Genomic DNA, 18,391 nt, shown 5'->3' with positions numbered 1-18,391 from the left:
TTTCTCGGAGTCATTCTAGGGAGTAGAAACTTTACATAAATAGATATGCCAAGGCTATGCTATGCTATTGATAGGGTGGAACGGTAGTGAGCTTTTGCATGAAGAAGGGTTTTCTGCCCCATTTAGATCCTTGCACTTAACGTATGCGACCCAACAAAATCTTTCCGACCGACAATAAAGTTTATAAAATAAATTGGGGCCAGGTAGTGAATATTGTAGATCAGTCTGTGGCGTGTTAAGAGGGAAAAGATCTCTGCTCTCTCCCATCTCTTTTCTTGCTTCTCCAAACCGACGACAAATGCGTGTTTGTTGTCGATCATCTTGTTACCAAGCAACCGTATCAGCTTGGCGTCATTCAGCATTTGAAAGTCCGTGGCGGTCGAGCTGCAACATTTTTTTCCCTTGTCTCGGATGAAGTCGTCGCTTTTACTTTCTTTCCTGTTTTCTTCTTTCTTTCTTTGTTAACACGACAATTTATTAATAATGTCATTTTTCAACAAGATTATCGATAAAGCGAAACATCACCATCATCACCACGGCGCATCTGACCATGGTACAGATCGAGGCGTTGTCGTTGTTTGGCATTCCTGTAATAACATAAACTCACGACGTAGGCATGCATACTCCCCACTCGTCAACCTCCTCTTCTTTACAACATTACGATCAGACTCAGACTTCATCCACGAGTCTTCCACAGCAACTGCAGCAACAACAGCAGCAGCAGCCCCAGCAGCAACAACAGCAACAAGTGATGATGAACAACGCGCCTGCCGACTATGCAACGCCGCGTCCGTCCGTGGAAAACACGGGGTCCAAAATGGATGTAGACTCAGCAGCAGTAGCAGCAGGCAAGTTTACGTTTAGATTCTGCAGCGAGCGCGAATTCATATGAAAGAGAAAAGAGGAGGACGAGGAGGGTCGAGCGGGAATAGTAGAGAGTGGCCCGGGGCTAATTCTATACATAACATAGATGCAAATGATCCAGAAAAGTTGAAAGGTGAGAAGTAGATAAAAAGAAACCAAGATGATGGAATGATCTGACGCACGACGCATAAAAGCGCAAGAACAACGAGCTGCGCTGCGGCGACGATACCAACAATACGACAAACATATTCTCGAACAGAGGAAGAATCGACCGCGCTTGAAACTTGACGACTTTCACTTGTTGCGAACACTCGGCACAGGATCGTTCGGTCGTGTCCATCTTGCCCAGTCAAGACACAACGGTCGTTACTATGCAATCAAAGTACTTAAAAAGACAGAAGTCGTGCGACTAAAGCAAGGTAAAAAGAAAGGATCACGTATGTTGCTTATCTGGACCGTGGAGACTAATAATAATTAAAGTCGAGCACACAAACAATGAAAAGCATATTTTGGAAGCCGTTGCCAATCCGTTCCTTGTAAACTTGTGGGGTACTTTTCAAGACGATTCCAACCTTTACATGGTGATGGATTACGTCCCTGGTGGCGAACTGTTCAGCGTCTTGAGAAAGAGCAAACGATTCCCTGATCACGTGGCAAAGTTCTACGCTGCTGAAGTCGTTCTGGCCCTCGAGGTAAGAAAAGCTGATCTTACGTGTATTGTCAGTCTACGTACGTACTCAAACTTGTCCATAGTATCTTCATGCAAAGGATGTCGTGTATCGTGATTTGAAGCCAGAAAATCTCTTGTTGGATGCGAATGGACATATCAGGATCACAGACTTTGGATTTGCAAAGTATGTACCGGACGTCACCTGGACTTTGTGTGGTACACCTGATTATCTCGGTAAGACGAACTTGGGTTGATCTTCTCTGGATACGGTTCTGACGATTTCCGCGTTTTAGCCCCCGAAGTGATCCAGTCCAAAGGATACAGCAAAGCAGTTGACTGGTGGAGTCTAGGAATTCTGATATTCGAAATGCTAGCAGGGTAAGACAGCCCGCTGCGTTTATCTTTTAAGCATGAACAATCACTGACTGAAACGTGCTAGGTATCCTCCGTTCTACGACGAAGATCACTTGAAATTATACGAAAAGATCTTGCAAGGAAAGATTCGATGGCCGAGTTACTTTGATCCGAACGCGCGAGATCTGCTCAAACGATTGCTTACTTCCGATTTGTCCCGTCGCTACGGCAACCTGAAAAACGGTGCAGAGGATATCAAACGACATCCGTGGTTTGAAGGGGTCGATTTCGATCGGGTGGCAAATAGGCAGATCCGTGCACCGTACATTCCGCATATCCGAGGAGACGGTGATGCTAGCCACTTTGACCGGTATCCCGAGCAGACCGAAAAGTACGGTGAACCGGCCGAGGATCCCTACAGAGATAAATTCCCCGATTTTTAAGACAACCCGAACACACCATCATTGCCCCATCTTTTTGGTTTTCCCAATCCAATCCAATTTTGTCTTTCCTGTTCCGTTCATTGTTGTTTGAACCGACCTGTATATATCAAAGTTTGTTTTTTCTTTCTTTTCTTATGAGGACAGCGTATAAAACCCATATAAAGATTCTTTTTTCCTTTTTTTGGGAGGGTGGCGGCGGCAATATTTGGCACCAGTTAGGGACCAGCCAGTGTCGATCTTCTTGTGAAACCGATCCATGGTTACTTTTAAATGACCAGTATCGTCCGGGTCTCCATTTTGCTAGCGATCGCGGGATTGCTCCTATATGGGTACCACGTTACGATCGGTGATTACCCGGAAAACCGTGTGTTTGTCTATGAGCACTGGCGGGAGTTTCCATGGTACAAACGGCACCATCCGCCCTTGCCATTACCTCGGTTCTTCGTCAAAGAAACGGCCACGATCGAGCTGGCCGCTGCGCATGCGCGCGAGCAACTAGGCATCGAGTACGAGGACAGGGTCCCGGGAAGCAAGCTGACGATTCCTGAGCAAATTTCTGCAGTGCGTTCGTACCTAGAGTGCTGGACCCGTGGGGCGTGGATAGCCACAGAAGACTACTCCTCTCTTGCAAAACATTTCCAAGACCCGATTTACGGCAAATGCGACAAGAAGAAGGGCGATCAGGATCGAGAAGCTGTCAAATATGTATGGCAACCTTCCTGCCCCTTTATCCAGCCCAAGATCAATGCAAGCCAATGGTGCGACGTTCTCGACGGCCGGCATATGCTCCTGGTAGGCGATCTGGTGCATTATCAATTGCATGAGATGCTACTTGATGTGCTGCGGGATGGACCAGTAGTTTGCTACGGCGAACTTAGCTGCCGAGGTTGGATATTATTTCCAATTAGCAATAATCAGGTTAATTTATCACCAACAAATCTCTAACTCTCTTCTTCTTGTGTCGCCCCAGATCACACTTTGTGTCCCGACCACGATAAGCCCATCAATATGCGCTACATTCGCAACGACAAACTCTCAGTAGCCACCAAGATCGATCGAGCAAACGGTCACCCACGCGGCGACGTGGTGCAAGTCCCATTCACACAGAACTTTATCATCAAAGCATATCCCATCCTCATAATCAATCGCTCACCTGTGCTCGAAGACGACACTGTTTTCATAGAAGAACTGACGGAAACGCTAAAGACAATCCGAAGATTACAGCCTAACGCACTCATCATTTACCGTTCCACATCCATTGGCCATCCATACTGCGACGATGCGGTAGCTCCTCTGCGCAAACCTTTATCAGAGCAAGAAACTAGCAAGTTGCCGTATGGATGGAGCGAAGCAGCGCGTCGGAATGCGCTCGCCAAAGTCATTATCGAAGCAGCAGGCGGTGTCTTTCTTGACACGGCCGCTATCACGGACATGCGACCTGACGGACACATTGGCGGTCAAGACTGCCTTCGATACTGTATACCCGGACCCCTTGACGCATGGACTCTTTTGCTGTACAATACATTGCTTGCATTAATGGATGAAAACGCTGCTGCTATTACATAAAATCGCTTATAGATCATCATCATCTTCTTCTTCTTATTTTATTATTATTCGCCGTGGTATAATTGACTTTGAATGTATTCATCCCAAGAGATCAATCCGCTAAGGGAGGGAAAGAGAGGCGTCAGTACTACAGCGTGTCTTTGTTGGCAATACAAAAGTTAAACTTACTCGCCGTTCAAATCGTCCTCTTCCAAAACATGGTCTACCATATCAGTGACTTCCTCCAACGACACATACTGCGTCGGATCATCCTCCTCCGTCTCGTCAAAGTCTGTAAATGCTGCGCGAAGTTCGTGGCCGTCCAGGTGGGCGTCGTTGTTCATATCGTGAAGGACAAACAAATAGTACATCAACTCGCTGTCGCTGAGTTCAGGTGGTGGATCTGCTCCATCTTTAGCCATTGACTTTATATGCTCTTGTATGTGGCTAGAGGGCAATGCTGGTCAGTCTTCCTTTTGACAGTGCTACTCCTCCTGCTTGTCACAATGCTCATTACTCTTTGTTCATTTTTGGCTCGCCATAGTTTGAATGACCCGGCTGCTCGTAGCGATGAGTGCCTCGGCCAGCAGACACGATGCCGATCAAAACGGCAATGGCTATCAGAAGGATGGCAAGGCGCATATTGTAGTTGCTGGAATAGAACGGGCGGGCGGAACGAGGAGTTTATGCTGCTGATACGTGGGCAATTGATAATCCCTCTCCTCCTCCGCTGCTGTTTGCTGTTGCTGCTGCTGCTTGCTACTGACGACGCGTGTTCTTCTTTCTTTTTTTATTGCTTACGAAGTCATCGGGTCGATACTGCAACAAGTGTTTTTCCTTCTCTTTCATTTTCTTGTTCCTGATGGCAGACACCAACGCAGATATCCATTGCAACATCATTCAGTGCCGCAAGCCATTAAGTCTGGAGACGCAGGTGGGTTCCGCAGCGTTGCACAAACAAGCAATTCTTCCCCCATTAACCATCCATAGGCCTGTGTCACGTCATGTTCCCGTACATAATCCAAGGCAAAAAGGCGATGAAAAGCTTGTTGCGACTCTGACGTTGGATTGTGATGTACAATAGATATCTTCTGTACGCAATGCGCCAATCGATGCTTTAAAATGGCTTTGGTCTGTCCCGCATGCAACACATCGCTCACGCAAAGGTTAGCTTTTCTCTCTCTTACAAATGGTACGATGATACCAGCACCGTCGCTTACATTTTGGTTTTGATCCCAGCGACGATATTGTATTGACTCAATTAAATCCATCCGAAGAGTATAAATCGGTAAGATACAAAAGTGGGATATTTATCCAAGATGCATAAACGCGACGTCGCTCGCACAGTCAGTGCTCGCTGGACTTCGACCGGACACCATTATGGATATTTGCAGTCGTGCCATCTCCTTCTATTACTACCAATTATCTCAAGAACTATGTTACCGAGCAATGTTCCAGCAACATTTGGAGAGAAAATGTAATGCGTTGCAAGAACAGCTGCAGAACGCGGTTCGCGATGGTGAGAGAGCAATTAAAGGTACAGTAGACGATTGCCGGTCAAGAACTGTAGTAACAGATATAATGACTCAATGTAAAGCTGAGAAGCACAGATATAATGGTAAATGTTTAAGAGTTTCTATCCATTGCTAACTTTTACGTACTCATCACTCTTGAGTGTCTTGTAGTATTGGCCCAAGATCTGGAGCAAGACAAGAGACGTATACATGATCTTCAAAGTCAATTGCATGAAAAATCGAAGCAGTTTCAGAAACTCCATCTAATGTACGAGAAACTGAAAAGGAAAGCGTTACCGCCGAGTATACAGCAACAAATGCGACAACAGCAACAACAGCTCGGACAATCAATGAACCAGTCACCGCAGTATCTGGCCACTCCCTCTATCCAGCATACTACCTATACATCTGCTTCTAACATACATCACGGTCCTCCTACGATATTTCAGCCGCCAACAACGATGTCTTTGCATCCGCAGCCAGGGCCTGAGCCATTCAATGCCCACTCACGCACTGGAAATCCGCCAGTCAAGTTCCAGCACGACAATCGTTTGTACACTGCACCACAACAATATCCACCTTCTACACCGGCTTTGCAAAGAATGAGTCACATGCCATCGCCGAATTCTCGACAAAGAATTCATCCAACAACAGGTCACAATTCAAGTGTTCGGATTCCCCGAGGTTCAGTCACTGCAGCAACCCGGAACCAGGATCATCGAGGAGGAGCAACAAGCTATCGCATGGAGCCTCATCATCCACCAACCCCTATGCCAAGATCCGTAGCTGCTGCTTTCCCACACAGTCCATCCACAATGATACGTAACCTAGAACCACGTCAAGGTACTCCTGTTCCATTTGAAACAAGACGGTGACTTTCGCGTGTATTCTGGTAATTTATTTACGTTGAAGAGGGGTGTTTCTATGTATATATATATATATATATATAAAACCGTTGAAATATATATGCATGACGGTTACTAAAGGAAAAATATCAAAACTGCTGCTGTGTGCGAGTACATGTGATAGCGAATACATGTTGTGTGTGTGTTGTGTGTTTGTGCTTGTTGATTAGAGGAGTGTAAAAACCGGACAAAACCGAAACCTTAAGCAGAAGGCTTGACGCAGACCTTGAGACCGGTGCCAGCAACAAAGACATCCCAGGCCTTGTCAAACTCGTCCAAAGTAAAGGTGTGAGAAATCAAGGATCTCCAATCGATCTTGTTTTCAGCCAAGATCTTGACGGCGCGGTCCATGCCGAATGGATTGGTGTAGGTCGATTTGATAGTCAATTCACGGCGGTAAACATTGAAGGGAGAAACGGAGACCTTGACATCGGGTTTAGCAACACCCACCCAAACGACGGTACCTCCAGCCTTGGCATAGTTAACAGCAGCCTCCATAGTTTCCGGCCGACCAACGCATTCAAAGACAACATCGAATCCATCGCCCTTGCAAGGATCCTCGACCTTGAGTTCAGAGGGATGCAAGACCTCGGCAGCACCAAACTTTAATGCAGTTTGTCTTCGCATCTCGCTTGGCTCGACCACGGTGACTCGAGCGCCGCCTGTTGCACAAAGACCTAGCGCCATCAGACCAATAGGACCGGCTCCTTGGATCAGAACCTTATCACCGCTCTTGATACTGCCCATGTCGACAGCGTGGATAACGCACGACAGAGGTTCAGCCAGACTTGCGACTTCGGGCGAGACAGACTTGGGAACACTGAATGCAGCGCTTGCAGGTACTGCGACGTACTTTGCCATTCCTCCGTGCACAGACACGCCAATGCAGAACAAGTCTGGGCAAAGGTGGTACTTTTTGTTGCGGCAGAAGGTGCATGCATGGCAAGGGTTGTTGGGGTCTATGGCGACCAAGTCACCCACCGCAAGATCGGTTTTGGTGTCTGGATGGATGTACTCGATGAAGCCTGCAAACTCGTGGCCGATGGTGACTTGAGGCGAGGCGTGAGGGGTTTCACCACGGCAAATGTGAAGGTCGGTGCCTACATATACGTTGCCCCGTTTTATTAACCACTGACTGGAACTTGACTGAACCCGGCGAAACCCAACAACTTACCACACAATCCGGAAGCAGCAACGCGGACAAGGACTTGACCTGGCTGAACAGTAGGCACTTGTTTCTCAACAAGCTGGATGGAACCCTTGGCTTGCCAGCTTGCAACAGTCTGTGTCTCTGCAGTGACCATGGTTGTAACTAGAAGGCAGGTGGGAAAAAGTAGAGAAAGAAAAGCTGGAAACTCTGGGAAGTGAGTGCTTGAGGGGGGCTCTTTAAAAGTTGCTGCTATTGGGAATAAAGACCGAAGCTCCAAGCTGACCTTGGATTCAACAATTGTCCATACAAGGCAGGTGGCGACAAAGAAGGAACTTAGCAACGCCGATGTCCGAGGCAGCGATTCAACTGATTTCCTATTTAGGAGTGTATGCGGGGATCCCGTCTCCGATTGGCCACGGGAACCCCTGGGGTCTTGAGCCGTTGGATTTCCCGTGGAGATGCTTATATAAGGGTAAGGGCGGGGTAGACGAGTGAGGGGCGCGACTTAAACAACGATCTATCTCCTTCTCTTTGTTTCTCTTTCTATCTTTCTCCCTTACTTCCTCTTTGCAAATCATGGCTAGCTTCCTACGCGGTCATACTCTTTTATACTTTGTTGCCTGCTATGCTTCGTTGGGCCAATTCCTGTTTGGATGCAAGTATCCTCTGGCATTGATCTACTGATTTTGCCTCTATGCTAACATTCTCCCAACAACAGATGATCAAGGTGTCATGTCCGGTATTCTGGTCAACGACTACTGGCTTACGCGGTTCGTTAATCCAAATGCCACGATCCAAGGTCTCGTTGTCGCTATTTTCGAGTTGGGTGCTTGGATCACAGCTTACCCTACCAGCTGGTTCATGGACAATCTGGGTCGTCGCACTACGATCTTGATCGGTTCACTTATCTTCATCGTGGGCGGTATCTTGCAGACGGCGTCTTTCCACATGGCACAGCTCATGATCGGTCGTCTCGTTGCTGGTTTCGGCATTGGTTTCCTGAGCACGGTACTGCCCGTTTACACCGCGGAACTGAGCAGAGCTCACAACGTAAGTCGCTTTTGAAACTTTATTTTCTCAAGTATATTCCCCTCACTAACATCCAACTCTAGCGCGGTCGAGTTACAGTAATGGGAATGAGCATCAATATGCTTGGTTATACAGCATCAGGCAAGTATACAACAGCAGGAACACAATGTCATCATCTTAGGTTACACAAGGCGGAGAGCTAACCTTATCTGTGCAAAAACTGACAGAATTCATTGATTACGGTTGCTCATGGATCCAAAACGAATGGTCGTTCAGAATCCCACTATTGCTCCAGTGTGTGTTTGCAGCCATACTGGCTTTTGGCTGCTTCTTCATGCCAGAGTCGCCTCGTTATCTTGTGAGCAAGGACAAGCACGACCAGGCTATGCGCACTCTTGCTATGCTCCACGGCAAGCCCCAGGACGATCCTGCGGTGATGCAAGAACATCAGGATATCCTGGATGCTGTGACTTACGAACGCACCCTCGGCCAGCCTACCTGGTTCGAAATGTTCACCACCTACCGCCGCCGTTCCTTCATTGCAATTGCCGTTCAAGCTCTTGGACAGTTGTCTGGTATCAACATTGTCACATACTATGCTCCCAAGATGTACGAAGCTGTCCTGGGCCCTGGCAACATTACCATTCTGTTTGCTGGTTTCACTGCATTGGTCTATTTCTTTGGCGCTATAGGTGCAACTTTCCTCGTCGACAGAGCTGGCCGTCGCCCACTCTTTATGACCGGCAGCATCCTGCTGACCATCTGGCTTGTCATTATGGCTATCTTCAACAAGGTCTACCTCGGACTCACTTCGGCTATTCTTGTTATCACCTTCACTATGATTTACGTCGGTACTTTTGGCGCTACCTGGGCCTGCGTCGATTGGCTCTGTAGGTTTCATTCATTCACTCAGCCAGCTGAATTTAAAAAAAACTAACCACCTATCCACTATTAGATCCCGCGGAAATCTTCCCTCTGCGCACCCGCGCCAAAGGCATGGCATTGGCCGTCTCCTCCAACTGGCTTTGCAACTTTGCCGTTGGTCTTTGGACTCCCCCGATGCTTGAAGCTATTGGTTTTGGAACTTACATCTTTTACGGCGCTTGGAACCTGATTGCCTTTGTTCTGGGTAAGCTTTTATGCGAAACACAATCATCATGTGATGTTAACTTTTGCTAACAATGAACCTTTTTCCTCTCCCCGGCCAGTTTACTTTACATTTGTCGAAACCAAGGGAAAGAGCTTGGAAGAAGTCGATGCTCTCTTTGGCGACGCTACCCCGCACGAAAAGCTTGAAGCTCAAGATATCAAGGCGCCTGTTGAGCAGCGCTTTGACTCTGCCACTGCTGATGATGAAAAGAAATCAGCTACAACTGCTGATTTGAATGTTTAAACAATTTTCTTTATATTTATAACTTTTCCCTTTCCCTCCCCTTTCCCCCAACTTATTAACTGTTCTATTCTATATTCTTTGTGTAAATAATTGTGTATTATATATTGCTATGCCACTCAACAAATTAAAGGATTTATTATATCATTACTCGGACAAGGATGATGATGGTGGAAAGTCTTCAAAAATGATTCGATCTCCAATATCAAGGGTGGATGGATTGTAAAAGTCAGGTCTCGGTGAAAAATTCTTGTCAAACATCATGACGCCATTATATAGTTTGAAGGTAGGGGATGCTGATGATCGTTCGTTTGTTATTGTTGTTGTCGACGGTGCTGGCATAGCCGGATCCTCGTGGCGACTCAGGGCATTTTCGACTTTGGCTACCATTGACAGACAAACATCGTCTTGCCACTTGACTTCGGCCATGTTGCCAAGTAAATTCCTTGCTGCCATGAGACCCCTCCGAGCTTGATTGACAACCACAGCGTCCTTGTATTCGAGGCAATATAAGAGCACGTCAACCATTCGCAGCAAATCACCAGGGAAGGTTTGGCAAGGCGCAAAGCTGACAACTGTACCCCGCAAACGGATAAACTCCGTTGCACAGGAGATCATGGCAAACACTGCATGCCGCGACAGTCCGTTCAACACCAAAGTTTCTCGCGGTGGTGGACAAAAGTGGTACAGGAGCAATCCATGATTTGTACAACGTTCCAAGCACAATGCCAGCCGTAGCTCAGCCAGGTCATCCTGCCCCGTCGTGCAATCAATCTTTAGTTCCCGTGGTAACTCGCTGCTCCAGGTTTTCATCGTATTCTCGACTTGCTCGTACAGCGATTCCATGGCGTCGGTGTTGTTCTCGACCTCTTGAACGAGTCGCATTCGGGAGATCCAGAGCTTCAGGGTATGCGACCAGCGCAGCGCACCTGCATTTTCCGAATAGTCGTCCAGCGAACACGGCATAGGGCCTAAAAGGCGGCCTAAAACTTCGGGATCGTCTGAGTTGGGTGTCAAAAGCGACTTGGAGATGGCCCCTGACTCGAAAAGAATGTAGTCAATCTGAAACAAGTACCACCAGAGCCTATTTGCAAGCTCGGCTTCGTCGCTGTTGTCGTCATTTTTGTTTTTCCGAGGCTTAATGTTCAAATCATGTGCCATCGTCACCGCGAGGGTGTGGTACTTTGCCTTTTGCTCGATGGAGAGCAGCGTCGTCATGTTTAGCAAACAAATACTGAGTACATGGTCGTACGCTGGTTCATCGAAGCATTCGCTCAGAGCTTCCTGCGCTAGCAACGTCAATTTGTACTGGATGGCGTGCAAGACCTCGCTTTCGTGAAAGTTGCTCAGCGCAGCCGGCAGGTGATGGATGAAGAGATGGCGGCACCAGTATGCGCTAATGGATAGTGCAAGCAAATTTTTCGTCGGATCTGAAAGCGTACTGGACCACTCCAGCCAGAGTCGTCGAGGTCGAACGGGGTAGTAATGGTTCATGCATTGAACAAAGGTATCTACGCACCCGTCAACAATGTGGCCTAGTAAAAATTGGAAGTTGTTCCAGCTGGTTAAGTCTCTCGGTCTCCAGATCGATCGAGCATACAGCTCGCTGTGATATCTGATGTAAGGTAACACTGCGATGCGGTGGTGAGTCCGCTTTGCGCTGTCTGTCAGGACGGTGTCTGCGTACGGAGTGCCCTCGGCTACGCAGCGTAGTACATGCAAAAAGTTGGCTATTTCGCGAAAGTTGGGTATCGTAATGCGGTAATGATTGTTGGGCAGTTGGTCGATTGTCCAGTTACTGCCTCCTCCAGGTAGACCTGAAATGAGCGCTGCGGGAGGGACGAACTGGGTATTGAGGCTTATGCTAGTACTGTTTTGAGCTTGCTCCTGCTCCAGCACCTTTCTGAACCCTTTAGGACGGCGTGGCCGAGTGCCCTTGATGGAGACGCCATTGTGCGGTCCGAGTACCAGTTCTCCCATATCGAACCTTGGCTGCTGTGGGAACCATGAAAATGTGGGGAAGAGTACACCACCAACCAAGCACAGGCGGAGTGAATCTGTCTAAACTTGGATGCATCAGCTTTTCTCAGACTGTCATACAGCAACGAATTTGGTAGCTCGACATGTCAGATCACGAAAAAGTATGAGGGAAAATGATTGCTTTCAATATTTTGTATTCATAATTTTCAGTTTACTTTTGCAGAATTTAGCCATTTATCTATAAGAAGACGACACTGTCATCTCTAGATTTTTCTTACATTGTCTCTTCTTAGTGCTAACTCCTGGAAATAACACATGGAAGTTCCAGATCCGTGAGTGGTAGCCTCGCAGCCAAAGTATACTACTACTCTGTGTGTGATTGACGTTCTTCAAACACAGTCTCACAGCCCTGTAGTATGGTTTCGTTACGCTGATGGTGACTGATAGTTGTATACTCCAAGACTTTAAATTTTTGGAAACCTTTTTTTTTTCGTTTGACTTGTCTCTGTGCGGTTAATGAAATATGAAAGTGATGATCACAGTATTTTACATGGGATGGTGAGGCAGGACAATGCTTACATACGATTCCTTTGCTTATTTTAGCAAACCCTTTCAACGTCTTGCCTTACCTGCAGGTAAAACCAACGCGCAAACATGACGTACATCGTTATGCGCTTATTCAGCATTCATGCATGTCACTGGAATAGGATGAATGGCATATGCTTGCAATGAGTAAACACGAAGAAGTCTGTCCTATTATCACTATGACTACTACATACGTAATTGGTCCTAATTGGCACGTATCCTAGTTACGGTACACTTTATGACATGAAACTCTTTCTATTTGTTGTTGTTCCAATTATTTCATCACAAGGTAGGATTTCTTGATCACGAACTTGGATCGATGCTTGTATCGAGCAAAACGCACATGACAACGGTAGGCATGGCAGCATCCCGTTACCCGGGATTTGGCGATGATTTCATATGACGTTTGTTTACAATGCGTGTGTCTGCCAAGCACAGTGACGATAGCAGCGGCAGCAGTGGCGGCAGCGGCAGCTCCTCCTGTTCGCGGATTTACGTCCTCCTTTTTCATTACCTCTGTGTGTGTGCTACAACACGATCTCATGTTGCATAGATTCCAGCAGATATGTAGAAAAAGAATTCCGGGAAAATATTTGCCAATTGAGTCAATAACTGTAATAAGCAATCATGGCAGAATTTTTTATTATTGTCATTATTTCTGGTGAACGATGATGGCATATAGAGTCATGTGGGGTAAAATGGTTGTAACACAAATTGGAGGTTACTTGGTGACGATCATTGCCAATTGCTGTCCGCCGCCGCCGCCCTCCCTTTGGCATGCGAACAATTTGCGCGAACCTGCAGCTTAATAGTCTGAAGGGAAGAATGCAGTGATAACGGCCATCCATCCCACGTTTTTTTAATGGCTTGTATACCTGCCTGCTGTGAATCCCGGTCCCGCGAAAAAGTCATATATCGATTATGTGAGTTAACAGAGATGAATAGCTACAGCGAGTTGTTTAGATCAGCTTAATATCTTCAAACACGCTAACCTTTTGCCACACTCGCCGCTCTAATGAGTCCACTTATTGTTTCATCTCCGAGCAAAATAAACACCTAATGACCACTAGGTCTTTTTGATAAGCGCGTGCACAGTTAATGAGTGAATGACTTCCCTTAGGGTATAAAAGAAGAAGAAACCGGAGAGTCGCTAGTTCATCAGCTCAAGGACAAAAAGAAAAGAAAAAATGCTTCGCTGGCGAGAGCTGACATTTGTATTTCTCCTATCTATCTTGGTTGCAGCTCAAGGGGTCAACTCGTCGTCTTTCTTTGATGGCGGATACAAAGTGATGACTTACTGGGGCCAGGTAACGTATACGCTACAACGTTGGTCAACAATTGAAACAAATTTGATTAACATGTATAATATCTACAATATAGAATTCTGCGAATGGTGCCGGAACTCAAAAGAATCTAGCGAGTTACTGCGATGATAGCTCGGACGTGCTTATCATGAGCTTCATCACCGAATTCAATGTCGGTGGTCTGCCTACCCTTAATCTCGCATCCGCTTGCGAAAAGACCTACTTTGATGGCACAAACCTCTTAAAGTGTCCACAGGTTGCAAATGGTAAATTTGCACCCGAATGCGTGATGATGATGATGACCTAATTGACCTTTATTTCACATAGATATCAAGACATGCCAGGGCCAGGGCAAGAAGGTTCTCTTGTCCCTTGGAGGCGCCAGTGGTTCTTATGGCTTCTCAAACGACGGCGATGGTAAAAAGTTCGCACAGACATTGTGGGATTTATTCCTAGGCGGTAACAGCAGCACGCGCCCCTTTGGCGATGTAGCCATCGATGGGTTTGATTTAGACATTGAAGCTGGTGGTTCGACAGGATACGTGGTATGTATATAAAATATTCACTCTTTTCTCCTGTCTCTAACTTTAAACCGATCGAAACGGACAGGCATTCATTGAAGAGTTGAGGCAACTTTTCGAGTCGGATTCATCCAAGGAATACTATATTACCGCTGCGCCTCAGGCAAGTTCACTTGTGCTTGTACAGCAGATTCAAATAATCCTCCACTAACATCTTCGCAGTGCCCTTTCCCTGATGCCATGCTTGGCAGTGTTATCGACAATGCAAACGTCGATGCATTGAACGTGCAATTCTACAACAACTTCTGCTCCGTGTCGAGCAGCAGCTTCAACTTTGATCAATGGGCCGACTGGGCAAAGACCAAGTCGCCGAACAAGGATGTAAAGATATTCCTCGGCGTTCCTGGCTCGTCAAGCGCTGCTGGGTCCGGCTTTACGCCTGCGAGTCAACTTCAGTCTGTTATCCAAAAACTAAAGAGTTCGGATGCTTCAGTTTTCGGAGGCGTCACTGTGTGGGGTAAGCCTGGCTGCAAATCTGAATCTATCTTATTCCTCTTTACACCAAACATTTATTGTTTTTTTAGATGCCTCGCAATCTTACAGCTCTGACTTTGCCTCGGCCATTGCTGGCGATGTTCACGGCGGCTCATCACCATCATCATCGTCTAAAAAGAGCAGGAAGAACAAGAATAAGAGCAAGCGCTGGCGTTTGTTCGATCAATTGAGACGTTAAATGTAAACCATTTGTACTTGTTGTTTGAATAAAAGAAAAGATAGTGGACGTACGACTGTATGTACAATGATAACAGCGATCAGGAGCAATGGGAAAGTGATTGCTGAGAGAGTCGAAGGCATAACACGTATTTTATACGACGAACTGAGAAAGATCCCGTCATTTATTACGTGCTACAAATACTACGAGACTAGTGTAATAATATTAATAGTGAACAGAGATACTTCTGCAAACGAGGGTGGTGGGAGAGAGATTGCGTGATGGGTGGTACATTACAATTATCGGTGTAGATAAATTTGGGAAAGGATATTAAAAAGGAAAGGAGGTCATTACAGCAGGGTCGCATTAGGAAGATATATATTAACCCGCAACGAAAGTAGGCAGCAAGGACAGGTCGAAGTGAGCGAAAAATAAAATTATACTACATGGAAGGAGCAAAGGAGTGTAGAGAATAAGACAGGAGAAGAAGGAGAGTTTGAACAAAAATCAACAGTAATCGTCAGCGACCAAGGCAGCAGCCGAGTCGAGATCGATAGGCGGTTTCAAGAACGCTTCAAAGTAAGAGCCCAAGGAATCAAGTTGATCTCGTATCCTTGCTCGTGCACCAATGTATCCATCCGGTCGAATCACAACGACTGTGGGTCCCTCTTCTACATCTACTTCAAAGGCCCTATGCGCTTGATAATCCTGGTCGAGGTAGAACTTGCTGAGATCGTACGAGGTCCGCAGCGGCGAGGAGAATCCAGCGGAAAGTAGCTGTGCGACTTGTTGCCGTTGACTGCTCGTAACATAGATGATCGAAAATAAACTCGGTGACTCTGGTTGGTCAATGGTCTGCTTGCTGCTGTTATCGACGGTCGTCGTTGATGATGACCAGGAGAAGGAAGGAAAGAAACGAGAGAATCGGTTACCGCTTGAACTGCTGCAAGTGCTGCTGCTCCCAGATGATTGCTGGGAGGATATAGAAAATCTGTTGAAATAGGATATTGGACTTGTTGCGATGGGTGTGGTTGGAGAAGAAGAGGAGCCGCCATACGTTGACGAGGATGCGGTGGGCGACCATTGCTCATAATGTAGCAGCGAAGTATGAAAATATCTGCTAAAAGCTTGCAGAGCCTGCATCTTTTCTGGATCGTCAAGTGACTGACAGAACACGAGCAAAGTGAACGTAGTTGGTGATCCATCTTCAGCTATGCGTTCGCTCAACTTGTACTGGTTTGCCTTTATCGATTTCCATTGATCGGTGTGGCCTGCAATAACGAGCGATTCGCTGTCGTAATGCTGGTACCCTCGCGTTTTTATCTTTGTCATCCCTCGCACGAATGGTGTGACGATGGACAGCGCAGCAGCAGGTCCCAGTGAAGTGTGGCTGTTATTGTTGCTGCTGCTGGACTGCTTCCAAATGCTGCTGTTGTTGCTGATAGTAGAAGGTTTCCGAGCAAGCTGCGCGTTATCCACACTCTTTGCCTTCTTGCCACTCGGCGTCGATTTGCTTTTGACAGCAGTCTGCGTGTGTAAAATCTGGAGAGCAGTATATGGCTTTAGTCGTGCATCAGGCGCTATTCGACTAACCGAGTGGGAGCCGACTAGCGTGTCAGGATGCGCGGCGTTGCATCCAATAAACCATTGCTTGGTGCGCTTTAAACCCGAAAGCGCTTCTTCTTGCCCAACGTTTCGTGTCAAAAACATCGCAAACAATTCAGAAACTGCAAGGTACTCGCGCGCTCTAGCAGCTGCCTCGGCGTGGTATGTATCGAGAATTGTTGGCGGCGCATACTGTCGCAAATACAAGTATAATTTCCAGCACAAATTTTGCACCTGGTCGATACCAAGGTTCGTTGAAAGGAATTCATTTGGTGTCGTTGTCTGCGCTGCATTTCCAACCAAGAAATACCGGCGATCAACGCAGTATTTCTCGGAGATACGATTTGTTACTTTAGGATAGCATTGTTAGCATACATGTAAATGACAGACTATGACTAAAATAATGTCTTGTTACCTTCCCATCTTTTGTATTCGTATATACGATTGAAGGAAATATCGTATGGTTGCAAGACATACTTGACGTGGGCCTCGATGCTTTTAAGCAGGTCATCGTCGCCGTTCAATAGAGACATTTGTGACCATTTTGTTTTTCGCCTCAAAGTAATGTATACTTGGTTGTCGTGGCCTGTAAACAATATAAGCTAATACTGCTCATGCAAAAGTTACACACTGCCAAACGAATTACCTATCATGAGGACAGTGTCTGTACCCTTTCTGACGGTAGCCACTTCTCGAACGCCAGGGAAATTGGATGTAGCAGATACTTGAAGCGTATACAAAGAAATAGGTGGCTCTACATGCAGTTTTGTCTGCGTGATTCCTGCAATGGAAATTAGGTATGAACTCGTGGTAAACGAATAACAACATAGAAACTCGATGTGCATACCTAATTTTCGACGAACCATACTTTCGGCACCGTCGGCTCCAATGACGATACGTGATCTCCAGCAAGCTGCGCGACCGGTTTTCAGATTTTTTATCGTCGATACGATGGCGTCTGCCGTCATATCCTGAAGATTGACCAGTTCGTGGTTGTAGTCGACTTGCAGTCCCGTACGTTCGTGCAGTACTTCTAGCAATTTCTCGCACAATGCTGCCCCGCGACAAGAAACTCCCCAGTTGCAGTATGCATCGCGGTTTTCCCAGACTCGATACGTCTGGCGTTCCTTGGATGTCGCATTCAATCCCGACCCCTTGTTTGTAAACGTCTGGAATCTCCAGTGCTTTACACCAAAGTTTGTAATGCCCAGCGCGTGGAGACGCTGTAGTGTGAAAGGTGAAAGGAGGGTAATGGGGTTCTTTTCTTCCAAAGAACTTGGTGCCTTGTCTAATGTTTTATTTCAGTCATATCACAGTGGTTATAGATGCAGATTTGTTTTGCATTACTTACCAATGATGCGGACCGAGATATCCATCAACGACAGCGAAAGTGCCGCCAACAGACCAGATGCTCCTTTGTTGGGGTCCGGCAGAAGAAATTAACTTACTGTACGCATTCTAAAGCTCTCGTTTGCGTACCTGCTCCAACAATCAAAACATCAGATCGTTGGGTGTCCGACATTGAAAGAATTAGGAGTGAGAAGAAAAAGAGTGAAAGTATATTAAAAGTTCTGGCGAATGCAGCAGGGCATTTACTACCTGGTGACACAAACTCAAGAGAGTAACAAACAGCGTCAGGAGCCAAACACGAGATTAAAACGTAGATCTATTCCGAAAGTAAACATGTACAGTATGCGAATATTATTAACAGTTTTCAAACGTCCCGCATATGCATGTAATTCAGGGACAACGATGCTTGAACGTGTGAACGCGTTCCAGTAAGCTGTTGTAATTCATAAATCGATTTTCATTAGTACCAC

At 46.5% G+C, this 18,391-nt stretch overlaps 9 protein-coding genes across 9 annotated transcripts; 5 read left to right on the top strand and 4 right to left on the bottom strand.

Annotated features, from left to right (window-relative positions):
* Positions 1–483: 483 nt before the first annotated feature.
* VTP01DRAFT_3477 (uncharacterized protein) lies at positions 484–2,331 on the top strand (the record flags this gene model as incomplete). Its single annotated transcript, XM_069382052.1, has 8 exons — positions 484–553; positions 615–848; positions 971–997; positions 1,059–1,283; positions 1,345–1,556; positions 1,618–1,768; positions 1,828–1,912; positions 1,974–2,331. 8 exons carry the CDS (start codon positions 484–486, stop codon positions 2,329–2,331), a joined length of 1,362 nt encoding a protein of 453 aa, XP_069236219.1.
* A 270-nt stretch (positions 2,332–2,601) lies between these two features.
* VTP01DRAFT_3476 (uncharacterized protein) lies at positions 2,602–3,897 on the top strand (the record flags this gene model as incomplete). The annotated part of the gene is made up of 2 exons (XM_069382051.1): positions 2,602–3,217; positions 3,302–3,897. 2 exons carry the CDS (start codon positions 2,602–2,604, stop codon positions 3,895–3,897), a joined length of 1,212 nt encoding a protein of 403 aa, XP_069236218.1.
* Positions 3,898–4,061: 164 nt separating this feature from the next.
* VTP01DRAFT_3475 (uncharacterized protein) lies at positions 4,062–4,518 on the bottom strand (the record flags this gene model as incomplete). Its single annotated transcript, XM_069382050.1, has 2 exons — positions 4,062–4,323; positions 4,394–4,518. The coding sequence occupies 2 exons, from the start codon at positions 4,516–4,518 to the stop codon at positions 4,062–4,064; spliced, it is 387 nt and encodes a 128-aa protein (XP_069236217.1).
* Positions 4,519–4,738: 220 nt separating this feature from the next.
* On the top strand, positions 4,739–6,465 carry VTP01DRAFT_3474 (uncharacterized protein; the record flags this gene model as incomplete). The annotated part of the gene is made up of 8 exons (XM_069382049.1): positions 4,739–4,810; positions 4,867–4,888; positions 4,961–5,042; positions 5,116–5,164; positions 5,224–5,413; positions 5,474–5,494; positions 5,562–6,233; positions 6,377–6,465. 8 exons carry the CDS (start codon positions 4,739–4,741, stop codon positions 6,463–6,465), a joined length of 1,197 nt encoding a protein of 398 aa, XP_069236216.1.
* Positions 6,466–6,496: 31 nt separating this feature from the next.
* VTP01DRAFT_3473 (uncharacterized protein) lies at positions 6,497–7,599 on the bottom strand (the record flags this gene model as incomplete). Its single annotated transcript, XM_069382048.1, has 2 exons — positions 6,497–7,395; positions 7,470–7,599. The coding sequence occupies 2 exons, from the start codon at positions 7,597–7,599 to the stop codon at positions 6,497–6,499; spliced, it is 1,029 nt and encodes a 342-aa protein (XP_069236215.1).
* A 422-nt stretch (positions 7,600–8,021) lies between these two features.
* On the top strand, positions 8,022–9,867 carry VTP01DRAFT_3472 (uncharacterized protein; the record flags this gene model as incomplete). The annotated part of the gene is made up of 6 exons (XM_069382047.1): positions 8,022–8,100; positions 8,164–8,495; positions 8,558–8,615; positions 8,702–9,364; positions 9,430–9,603; positions 9,683–9,867. 6 exons carry the CDS (start codon positions 8,022–8,024, stop codon positions 9,865–9,867), a joined length of 1,491 nt encoding a protein of 496 aa, XP_069236214.1.
* Positions 9,868–10,011: 144 nt separating this feature from the next.
* On the bottom strand, positions 10,012–11,844 carry VTP01DRAFT_3471 (uncharacterized protein; the record flags this gene model as incomplete). The annotated part of the gene is made up of 1 exon (XM_069382046.1): positions 10,012–11,844. The coding sequence occupies one exon, from the start codon at positions 11,842–11,844 to the stop codon at positions 10,012–10,014; it is 1,833 nt and encodes a 610-aa protein (XP_069236213.1).
* A 1,772-nt stretch (positions 11,845–13,616) lies between these two features.
* Positions 13,617–14,987, top strand: VTP01DRAFT_3470 (uncharacterized protein; the record flags this gene model as incomplete). The annotated part of the gene is made up of 6 exons (XM_069382045.1): positions 13,617–13,736; positions 13,810–13,999; positions 14,061–14,278; positions 14,343–14,429; positions 14,477–14,771; positions 14,839–14,987. 6 exons carry the CDS (start codon positions 13,617–13,619, stop codon positions 14,985–14,987), a joined length of 1,059 nt encoding a protein of 352 aa, XP_069236212.1.
* A 486-nt stretch (positions 14,988–15,473) lies between these two features.
* VTP01DRAFT_3469 (uncharacterized protein) lies at positions 15,474–18,093 on the bottom strand (the record flags this gene model as incomplete). The annotated part of the gene is made up of 6 exons (XM_069382043.1): positions 15,474–16,921; positions 16,987–17,157; positions 17,218–17,352; positions 17,419–17,859; positions 17,923–17,985; positions 18,051–18,093. 6 exons carry the CDS (start codon positions 18,091–18,093, stop codon positions 15,474–15,476), a joined length of 2,301 nt encoding a protein of 766 aa, XP_069236211.1.
* Positions 18,094–18,391: the final 298 nt, after the last annotated feature.

This window comes from Rhizomucor pusillus (genome assembly GCF_041956525.1).
Source record: "Rhizomucor pusillus strain CBS 183.67 unplaced genomic scaffold VTP01scaffold_17, whole genome shotgun sequence".
Lineage (NCBI taxonomy): Eukaryota > Fungi > Mucoromycota > Mucoromycetes > Mucorales > Lichtheimiaceae > Rhizomucor > Rhizomucor pusillus.
Note: the sequence above shows the minus strand (reverse complement) of the source record. Positions and strands in the feature narration are given on the sequence as shown.